Consider the following 11,485-nt stretch of genomic DNA (forward strand, 5'->3'; position numbering starts at 1 on the left):
AGCGCTCATCCCGAGCACCGAACCGCAGCGGGCCGGGCCGGGAGCGAGGGCAGCGCTCATCCCGAGCACAGAACCGCAGCGGGCCGGGCCGGGAGCGGGCGCAGCGCTCATCCCGAGCACAGAACCGCAGCGGGCCGGGCCGGGAGCGAGGGCAGCGCTCATCCCGATCACAGAACCGCAGCGGGCCGGGCCGGGAGCGGGCGCAGCGCTCATCCCGAGCACCGAACCGCAGCGGGCCGGGAGCGAGTGCAGCGCTCATCCCGAGCACAGAACCGCAGCGGGCCGGGAGCGGGCGCAGCGCTCATCCCGTCCAGCCCCGGCTCAATCCCAGAGCACAGGGCACAGCGCTGTGTCCGGCCGCTCCCGAGTGTCTCCGGTGAGGGACACTACACACCCCTCTGCACAATCTGTTCTAGTGCTCAGACACACACAGTAAAGAAGTTCTTCCTCATGTTCAGGTGGAACTTCCTGTGCACCAGTTTCTGCCCATTGCCTCTTGTCCCGTTGGCTGACACCACCAAGGAGAGCCTGAATCCATCCTCTTGGCATCACCCTCCTTTAGATACTTGAAGAAATTGAGCAGTTTCCCTCTCAGTCTCTTCTTGAGGCTGAACAGGCCCAGCTCCCTCCCCCCTCTCTTGTGTAAGAGATGCTCCAGTCCCATAATCATCTCTGTTGTCCTTGCTGGACCTGCTCCAGGAGCTCCATGTCTCTCCTGTACTGAGGAGCCCAGAACCTGACACAGCACTCCAGATGAAGCTCTCTCTGGGGACCCCAGGAGAGCCGTGTGCCATGATGGTCTCCCCAGAGCAAGGACAGGAATGTGCTTCCTGAGGAGCACTTTAGGAAACAGGACAAGAACACCATTTAAACAGAAGACATTTGGACACAGGCTCAAGGAGCCTCTCGAGAACCACTTAAAAAAGTTACACAGATCGATGCAGTTCCAAGACATGGTTGCTGATGTTCCATGGTGAACTGAAACTGGAGTGTTGATGGAGAGAGGCACATTATTTTGTATAAAGTGATTGCTCAGGTTTTCAAATACTTAAGCTCAATCTTGAAAAACCATACAAAAAGGAAACAGTGTAACAAGCTTTTAATTAGGCAATTAATAAGATATGAATTATACAGTATATAAAAAAATTTCTTATATACAAAATAATACATGCATGTAAGTAGACAACATGCTGAAACACCAGTACCTATGTAACTTCATCACACTGTGGTAACTGAGACTGATAGCACTGTAGATTTAATTAGCATATGCAGTTTGATAATCAAGATGCCTTGGCAAGAGCAAACAGAGCTTTGAAGATTACAAGAAGACTGGATCAAGACTGGCTGACAGGAAAGAAGATTTAGCTAAGTAGAAATGTGAAGTTTATCTGTGTGATGTTTAACCCAATGAATGTAGTAAAAAATTACTACCCTTCCTGAAGGCTAGTAATGGTATATAAGCACATGTAGCTCACAGTAAAATTCAGATTCTGATCACAAATCAGTAGTCCCTGTCTCTCTCTCAATCATCAATATCACATAAACTGATCATTTACACAAGTATAATGAGAAATACTCAAATATTCAATAGTTAAGTGCAAAAAAAGTGCCTGAGCTGAGTGACATCATCTTTTCTCAAGTAAAGAATTTCTTTTCAATGCTTGTCAGGTACTGTTTTCTGTGTGTGCTCTGCCTTGGCAGTTCATTATACCTGTTCAAAAACCAGTGTACTCGTGGTCATGGTCATCTTGCTCATCTGTCCCCTCTAACACAGAGGGACTCCAATAACCCACTATAAAGACAATAGAACCACAACAAAGAACATGAATGTTCTGCTAATTTTCTTCTACTGTCTTTTTAGTCAGAGAACCTTCCACAGTTTTCCCAGTCCTCATCAATGAACAAAAACACTTTGGTGCAGAAGAGATAATGCAGCGAGTGGGTCTGTTTATCTCCACTGCTGAGCATGAGTCACTCCTCCACCGCAGCTTTCTCCATCACTTTTTGTGCTTACAATTGTAAAGCAGTGGCTGGTTTTCATCGTCACCAGGAAAGCACAGAAAGATGCACAGTTTGCCTCTCTCTGAAGTGATTCAAAGGAAACAGACTTGGAAATAAATATGCTTAAATATTAGTCAAGGCATGAAATTCAGTAGTTCAAATGATTCCCTCCTTTCAATAGCCTTCACATATATGAATTTGGACTTGCTGCAAGTGTTTTATGCACAAGATATAATTATAAAAGAGAAAAGACACAATTAGCATCTCTCCACTTTGAATTAAGGTCTTCAGTAAACCTTTTTTAGCCTGCATGATATGCAGAGACCTTACATTTCCTCACAAATTGGTAACATAGAAGAAATTATAATTAAAATTAGGAGGCTTTGAGTTAGAATTAGAGAAAATGTGCAACCTTACCTTGTTTTTAATAAACCAATAATCTCTTATATTCCCAGTTTGCATGAAGATACTTCAGAAAAACTTCTCTAAAAAATGAGTGGTATAAATGCTTTTCGATGCTTTGGGTAGGAGCTGAAGTTTTTCTGATAAAACTCATGACACAAAACAGCAGCCAGTGCCTGGTTAAAAAGAACATACATCACTACACACCACCATGTGACATTGTGAATTCCAAGTGTGATGGCCATAGAAATATATATGAGGAGCTCTGCAAAATAATGAGGGCAAGAAACGCTCTCGAACCAGTCTCCAAAAGGAACACTGTGGCTCAGACTTACGACCTTTCCTGCAAGCAAACAGAAAGAAATTAATTGGGAAGATGCATTAAAACACACTTTTCTTCTCACAATTACAGAACAATGTGCTTATTAATCATCATCTCCACCTCCATCTGATCTGGCAGCTTTGCACTTAATGAAACAAGATGCCACCTCTGGCTGTGCAAACACAGAGTGCAGAAACCGTGTCTATCCTTAAGATGTTACAAGATAGAGCTTCATTTTAAGTTTGACAGAACTATGGATACAGACATGCCACACCCTCTCTCCCCAATTTAGCCATCCAAGCAGCCTTGTTTAATCTGCACACTATAGGAAGTGAGAAACATTTCAGGTATTGGAAGCCATAAAAGCCTATCAAAACAACAAGAAAAAAAAAATGCAAGTAAACAGTTGACAGAAATGAAGTGTCTTACCTGATCTGCTTTTCCTAAGATTAGCTAGAATTGCAAGGCATCTGTGCTGGTGAAGAGAGGCCCAAATGTACATCATAACTCCTATAATGTGATACCAGCAGATCTGCACAGAAAGCTTTTTTCCTGAATGAAACATGTTTTATTAGTATACGGCCAGGAATTAATTTCCCAAGCATCATCCCAAAACACTACATACATTTTTTCAAATGTCACTGTCTTACAAAAGTCTAGTAGGGAGCCTCTAATTCCTTGAAAGATGCTTTTAAATCACTATATCATTGAAGTGCCCAGCTAGTAGCTGATTTCCCTTGACTGCTCTATACCTAATTATTAATCCAGCAGCTTGAAATACAGTGTGATGTACAATGATACATAGTTGGTAGTCTAAGACCTCAATATTCAACAGTGTTTGTAACTATTATTATCCTAATTAAACATGTTGTCATGGCTCAGGTCAACATGCAAGCACACAGTTGTCTTCCTCACAGTGATACACATACATGCACACACCTACACACCATCCCCTGCCTGACATGGTTCAAAGTGCTTAAAAACTTCACCAAACTTGGTACTGACTGCCTCACAAAAGTTAATCAGTGGAGGAGTGCTACAGCCAGCTGATGGTTCATCTATGCAGGGGATTTAGCAGCTCAGTTGTGAGACTGAATGGAATGTGTTGGCAGAAACAAGTCATATAATACAAATTTCTCATGTAATAATAGAAACATTACAGTACCAAGGGAAAGAAGATACTGCCTGAGTCAAGGCAAAGCGATGGGAAGTTCTCCATGGAAGAAAAAGGAGGTGGCCAAGACAGCCTCGCAGACTCAGCCTCCAGGAAAGCTTACAACAAAAAAACCTCCTCTTCAGTTTGAGAACTGGTACCTATTACTGCCCTTCACAAAGCATATGATCTGTATCCTTTCAGCAAATAACTGTGATGGTTAACATGAAAGTGTGTCCCTGTCTGTGTATAACGCTGGCTGATTGTATGATATCCTGAAATGTAATTACTTTGAACTAGGCCAGAAAGTACTTTTATGTCTCATCAGTTAACACACTTCTCCAACAAGCAGCCCTCTACGAAACCATTTGCCACAATGGAAACAAATGAGAGCAAAACTGCATCTTTGATGATAACTAAGCAGGCTCTTACCATTCCTGCCATTAGTAGGCACTTGACACAGCACAGTTGTACCAACAGCAATGTAGTAACCAAGTCCAAAGCAATACTGCACGATATGAATGACACCACTGGAAAACACACTGGTCCAGAGGCATTCTGCAAGTCTTCGACAGCTATGCAGCCAAAGGAGCAAGAGAACCAGGAGCGCAGAGAAGTGCTCTCGATCTGCTTACAGATAAAAAACAGCAACTTTGAAACAGACAGGAACAATTTAACCCTGACACTGCTTCAAAAAGACTGTTGTTCCCTCTTCCCACAACAGAATTTTACCCTCATTTTAAATTAAGTGTGAAAAACATTTGTACAGGAGAGACACTGCTGAGATTTCTTCCAGAAGGTGCTAACAGCCTTTTCTGTTAAAAGGGCTGCTGAAAGCCATCATATCCATAAATTAGAAGTATTGTATTTTCAATAATGACAAAGGCACTTGGTGTACCAGGAAAGTAATTTGGAACGTAGTTGAAAAGCAAGCAATGAAATAGCACTTGGATACAAATTCAGCACGGTGTTGGTAATACAATTTTAAAATATTTATATGGCTACATTATAATATCTGGAATACTTGCCTGTGTCCTTCCTCTGAGAATCTCTGCCAAGAGCATGGTGCATGTTCTGAATCCATGATGGGAGTGACTCTCCAAGGAACTCAGCTCGGAAAAGACAGATCAGCAGAAAACCATTCCAGAGCACAGAAACCACATAAAAGTGAGTAAACCACCTGTGGGAACAAAAAAAGGTTTTCATTAATGTTCTAATCATTCCTTGGAAATGTAGCTGCAGGACATGCTTGTCTGATGGTGAGTACATTCAATTTTGATGCCCACATCAAATGTCCAAGTAAAGAATTCAGGACTTCAGTGGTACCAAGCAGGAATAACCTTAACGCATTTTACCCCAGTGAAATGCTGCCTGGAATAACCTCTAATTTAGCTTACCTTCTAACCATACTGTACTAAAGAGGAGACAGTGTAATCCACACATTGCAAAAGTATTCCTCAAGGCTTACAAATAATCGTGATGTACATAACATCATAAGAATAATCGTGATGTACATAACATAACAAGAATCTCCCAGCCCCGTAATACACTTATAAAAGCACACTGTGCATTACCAAAATGCAAGACATAACAGTCAAGGCAAGTAACTGGGCCGAGTTAAACAGCCTACAGCTGTTTACAATATCCAGCCCAAACGAGATGATCCAGTATTTCCGTTTGTTTTTAGAATTAAAAGTCCTTCTGGCAGTGAAGAAAAATCAGGACTTCTGGAAACATCTGCAAAGAGATAAAATATATCCCATGGGAAGATGCTGATGACCTTGATTTGACAAGGTAACTGTAAGTACAAAACTTAGGATATAACTGTACAGTCAAGGGATGACCATATTTCTGTTGAACATGCAAACTCTTCTCTTGGGGCAGTGAAGGGGTACAACACCCTTGCTTAGTGAAACCAATGGAAGTGACTCCTCCCAGAGCAGCTCAGCTATCTCTCAAGGGCCCAAAAGAGATCAAGTCAGAATCACAGCAGTACCAAGCATCCCTGCATGCTCCAGAGCACCTTGCCCATTAGCAGCTTTCTTCTCCTATAGATTATGACTTCTTCTACCAAGCAGAAACTGCAACATTCCATCTGCTGATTTGCACCAACAGAACTAACCCCTCTCCCTCACCTTCTGTTATTAAGACAAACAGAATTTGTGTATTGATAAAAACTCACCATTACCTCCAAGTTTCAAGCTCTTTCCCTACAGTCCTGCTAGTCAGTTGACTCCTATCTTGTCACTTGCCAGGGAACTTTCTCCACACACTGATTTTTGCTATCAGCACACAAACAAGCCCTGGCAATTTAAAAGAGACACACCCTTGGAGCTTTCAGCAATCCCAATTACACTGGGGATATATCTGACCTACAGATCAAACCAGCACTGCAGTGAGTGCACGTGGCATCCCTCCTCAACAAGAGGAATTTTCACTATTTCCCAAATCGACCTGAAATGCAACACAGCACTTTACAAGACAGAATAGCAAAGTTAAAAACAAGTCCAGGCTAGTGAAAATACAATGCTTGTCTGGAAACAAGAAACAGATGAAAAGAATAGAAAACACCTCAGTAGCTACCTTCAGGAAAGATCTCTCTATTCCTTCAGGTAGAAGTGTTATGGATTCACTGATTAAGTAACAGAATTGCTCTGTAGATGTTGAGACCTTGAGACCAATTCCCTGAAAAAGTACATTCTTCAGACACCAATCTCCCTAAGAAGGGGTGTTGGGAAACTTCTGTTGGAGAAAGTTCAACTCAGACTAGAACCTGCAGTACACAGTGACTAAGACAAAGCCTTTATGAATCCTTATTTTCACTCAGGGTACTGCACATTTTAAACACATCCCTGGGTATCTTCTGTATCAAGAGGTCTGATAACCAAGATACTACATTACAACTTTTGCATTAATAACATACTGTGTCACAAAACATTTTTTTAAAAAGCTTTTTAAACATTTAAAAATGTGTCAGAGATTGTTGCAATAGGGGAGATCAGATCTTTAGGCCTCCCAGTCATGTCCTGCCAGCCTTGCAAGATCCTGTCTGGCCTATGTTCAAGTCAAAGACTAGTTCTGATCATGAATCTCAGCTGATTAAAAAATAAGAAAACCCATAGTATACAGAACAAGAAACATATAAAAAGCTGTAAACGTGAGGGGAGTGGGGGGGAAGGGAGCAGAGACCGGCCTCCTTTCTTGATTTCACTAACCATCTATTTAATTTCATTATTTCATTTCATTAAACACCTAAACATATACGTATATTTAATTTTGTTTCATTAAGCATCTTTTAAGATGGATTTGGATAACACAGTTGTTCTTTTGCCTGATCAGAGTCTGTTCATGCAATGCCTAGACTGCTGTGTTCCCATGCTGTTATTGGCCACATTTCAAAAAGAAACTTTGAAGGGAGAAAGCAAGAACTGAGAATTGGTGTAAGACAAGCTGCAGCATGTCTGCTGTCACAGTTACTCAGGATTCCACGTTCCCAGGTGCCTGGCCTGAGCCTTGCGGGGAGGTTCGTTCTGGAGGACTGAGATTCAGGGGATTAGGCTTTTGTTCCGATCTGGAACACACGGGTTCTGTGTGATCTGCAGTCTGTACGTTTCCATCTGCAGGTAACAGTTTGCAGCCAAGCTGAGCCCAGCTCCATAAAACCCTGCCGTGCTCTCTGCTCGCTGCCGCGACCCCGGCTTTGGTACCGCGACACGCGGGGCCTGCCCCGCAGCACCGCCCCTCACCCGCGGTACCGGGACACGCGCGGCCTTGCCCGGCAGCACCGCCCTCACCCGCGGTACCGGGACACGCGGGGCCTGCCCCGCAGCACCGCCCCTCACCCGCGGTACCGGGACACGCGGGGCCTGCCCGGCAGCACCGCCCCTCACCTGCGGTACCGGGACACGCGCGGCCGGCCCCGCAGCACCGCCCCTCACCCCGGCTGCGGTACCGGGACACGCGCGGCCGGCCCCGCAGCACCGCCCCTCACCCGCGGTACCGGGACACGCGGGGCCTGCCCCGCAGCACCGCCCCCCAGCCCGGCTGCGGTACCGGGACACGCGCGGCCTGCCCCGCAGCACCGCCCCCCAGCCCGGCTGCGGTACCCTGCGGTACCGGGACACGCGCGGCCTGCCCGGCAGCACCGCCCCCCAGCCCGGCTGCGGTACCGGGACACGCGCGGCCTGCCCCGCAGCACCGCCCCTCACCCGCGGTACCGGGACACGCGCGGCCTGCCCGGCAGCACCGCCCCTCACCCGCGGTACCGGGACACGCGCGGCCGGCCCCGCAGCACCGCCCCTCACCCGCGGTACCGGGACACGCGCGGCCGGCCCCGCAGCACCGCCCCTCACCCGCGGTACCGGGACACGCGCGGCCGGCCCGGCAGCACCGCCCTCACCCGCGGTACCGGGACACGCGCGGCCTGCCCGGCAGCACCGCCCCTCACCCGCGGTACCGGGACACGCGCGGCCTGCCCCGCAGCACCGCCCCTCACCCGCGGTACCGGGACAAGCGCGGCCGGCCCGGCAGCACCGCCCCTCACCTCTTGGGCACCTGCAGCCAGGCCGGCAGCCGCTCGGTCCTGCGCTTCGTCTTCCCGTAGCGCAGGAGGTCCTGGAGCAGGTCGGCGATCTCCAGGTCGGCGCCGCCGCGCCGCGTCTCAGGGCCCCGCTGCAGCAGCGCCAGCGCCCCCAGGAAGGCGGAGGCCAGCAGCGACCACGCCGTGGCCAGCACCGACCAGGTCGCGGCCAGCAGGGACCAGGCGGTGACCAGCAGGGACCAGGCCGTGGCCACCAGGGACCAGACGGCAAGCAGCAGCGACCAGACAGCGGCCAGCAGGGACCAGGCGGTGGCCAGCAGAGACCAGGCAGCCTCCACCAAGAACCAGGACATCGCCCCGGCCGCACTCCGCTCCGACCCGCTCCGACCCGCTCCGCCCCGGCGCTGTCCCTTCCGCTTCCCGCTCCCGGGAGCCGCGGCGGAGAGCGCCGGGCGGTGCTGGCAGCCCGGGCTGCACTGAGCCTTCCCCGCGCTCCTCGGCGATCTCCCGGAGATGCTGTCTGCCCGGGCTGCACTGAGCCTTCCCCGCGCTCCTCGGCGATCTCCCGGAGAGGCTGTATTGTATGCCCGGGCTGCACTGAGCCTTCCCCGCGCTCCTCGGTGATCTCCCGGAGAGGCTGTATTGTATGCCCGGGCTGTACTGAGCCTTCCCCGCGCTCCTCGGTGATCTCCCGGAGAGGCTGTATTGTATGCCCGGGCTGCACTGAGCCTTCCCCGCGCTCCTCGGTGATCTCCCGGAGAGGCTGTCTGCCCGGGCTGCACAGAGCGTTCTCCCGGAGAGGCTCTCTGCCCGGGCTTGCACAGAGCCTTCCCCGCTTTCCTCAGTAGTCTCCTGGAGAATCTGGCAGCCTACGGCTTGGACAGATGTAGCCTGTTATAAATTATGATCTCTCCAATGATTATTTATCAATAGGAAAAGCAGCAAGCAAACAGCGCTGGGTGCGCCGTGGAGTCACCGCTCCAGCTCAGGCTGCTCAGCATTATTTCCACTTTTTTATTCAGTCTGAGTTTCGATTTCCCGGTATCCCCGCCTTCTTTCGTTTCCTTGCTTCCACATCGATGGTTGCCTTCTGCGCAGGCATTGGCTGTTGCTAGGGCATCGTTTGCCCTCTTTCGGTGGCCTTTTGGATGAAGGCTCATCGTCTTCCTCAAGCAAGCATTTCTCTTAAGAAAGCATAATTACAATTTATCTTTTGTTCCACGCCTTATTTGACTTTCTTAAAATTGATTTTTATAATCATCCCAAGCACTTACTTCACTCATCACACAACATTCTCGTGGTTTTACTTTTACTATTGTCTCAAAACACAAATCACACATGCATTTTTCACAATCCTTCGCTGGGTTTAGAGCTGGCTGGGTGGCCGGGCCCTGGAAGGGGTGGTGAATGGTGCTGCATACAGCTGGCAGCTGGTCTCCAGTGGTGTTCCCCAGGGATGAGTGTAAGGTGCTCTCCCGTTTAATAGCATTACTGTTGATCTCTATGAGAGAGTCGAGTGTACCCTCAGTAAATTCTTGGATAACAATAAGTGGGTGATAAGAGTTGATCTGCTGGAAGGCAGGAAGGCTCTGCAGAGGGATCTGGACTGGCTGGATCATGGGCTGTACTGGTTTGAAAGCAAAATCAGTGAGAGACTCCAAGTCAGAAACACAATTTAATAGGAAAAAAAAAGAAAAATAAAATACATGCAACAGTACAAAAGAAAAGCCACTGACAGTCAGAATACAACCTGACACCCCACTAGTTAGGGTGGTGGTAGCAGTCTAGATGAAGTGGTTTTGTTGAAGTAGTCATCCTGTAGAAAGGTCTAGTAGCTCTTGTCTTCTGAAAACCAGTGGGCTGCCTCGGTGTTTCAAATCTCAGTTTTTATCTGGGTAGGAAATGTTTGACTCCTCCCTCTGTGTGGAGCATCTCCCAATGGGATGATGCAATTTTATCAGTCATGCAGTGGGACTCAATGTCCCATTAACAGAAGATATCTCCCTGGAGGGAGAGTGGGTCGTGGGAAAGATAAAGAACTTGCCCTACCTGGTTTTTAACAGATGGCCCATTAGCAGAGGGTATCTCCCACAGAGGTAAGAATCACTGCCCCACCTGGTTTCAGCAGATGGTGATAGAACACATACTTTTGGGCACATCTTTACATTGTAACCTAGGACATGGGCTAAGACCAGTAGCGTGAGATTCAACAAAACCAAGGGCTGGGTGCAGCACTTGGGTCACAAGAACCCCCTGCAGCACTTCAGTCTGGAAGAAGAGTGGCTGAAAGCTGCCCAGCAGAAAAGAGCCTGGGGATGCTGGTCAGCAGCAGCTGAGCATGAGCCAGAGTGTGCCCAGGAGGCCAAGAAGGCCAATGGCACCCTGGCCTGTGTCTGCAATAGTGTGGCCAGCAGGAGCAGGGCAGGGATTGTCCCCCTGCACTCAGCACTGGTGAAACCTTGAATGCTGTGTCCAGTTCTGGGCCCCTTACTAGAAGAAGGACATTTGGTGCAAATTTTGTATTTTACCAATGTACTTTACTAAGCAGAGGTATAAACCCTGCCTAGATTATTTGGAGGTATGGCTGCATTAATCAATCCCATCAGCGAATCCTTCAAAGCAGCACATGCACTGCTGAAGCACTCATGATGGCAACAACATTGCTTGGGGAAAAAATCATTGAAGTTCACATTTCCTGCTAGAATGTGCTGGCAGCACTCTGGTTCTATCTTCATGACAGGTTATAATAAATACATTTAATTCAATACCATTTATGTCAATGCTTGGCACTCAGTCTAATTCTTTTGTCAATTCTGTATAACTGAAACCTAAATCTGGTTCAAGGATTTCATGGCCAAATGGTTCTGGTAATTAGCAGGAGATGAATACATCAGGCAGGTGGGTGTAAATCTTTGGGGAGTGAGAGGAAGGAGCTGTCCAGGAAACATGAGAACATGTCCAGGCTGTGCTGGGCAGGAGGTAGGGGTGTCACCATCCCTGCTTCCCAGCCCGGCAGCTGGGGAGCTCCTTCAGCAGCTGCCTTGCTGTGCTTATCTCTGTGCTCCAC

General features: G+C 48.1%; 1 protein-coding gene across 2 annotated transcripts in view; it reads right to left on the bottom strand.

The window, feature by feature from the left end:
* Positions 1-10,095, bottom strand: part of SRD5A3 (steroid 5 alpha-reductase 3) — a 390,804-nt gene extending 380,709 nt beyond the window's left edge. Inside the window, exons 1-5 of one of the 2 annotated variants that reach the window (XR_008840378.1) lie at positions 8,422-10,095; positions 4,907-5,058; positions 4,311-4,505; positions 3,155-3,277; positions 1,625-2,746 (exon numbers count right to left, since the gene is read on the bottom strand). Coding sequence is in view for 1 of the 2 variants with exons in the window: in XM_056490182.1 (XP_056346157.1) it covers positions 2,487-2,746; positions 3,155-3,277; positions 4,311-4,505; positions 4,907-5,058; positions 8,422-8,771 (1,080 nt within the window). In the remaining variant the exon portion in view is untranslated. Of the gene's footprint in view, positions 1-1,082; positions 2,747-3,154; positions 3,278-4,310; positions 4,506-4,906; positions 5,059-8,421 lie in introns of those variants that run through there. The other variant, XM_056490182.1, reaches the window with a different exon arrangement.
* Positions 10,096-11,485: the final 1,390 nt, after the last annotated feature.

This window comes from Oenanthe melanoleuca, chromosome 4 (genome assembly GCF_029582105.1).
Source record: "Oenanthe melanoleuca isolate GR-GAL-2019-014 chromosome 4, OMel1.0, whole genome shotgun sequence".
Lineage (NCBI taxonomy): Eukaryota > Metazoa > Chordata > Aves > Passeriformes > Muscicapidae > Oenanthe > Oenanthe melanoleuca.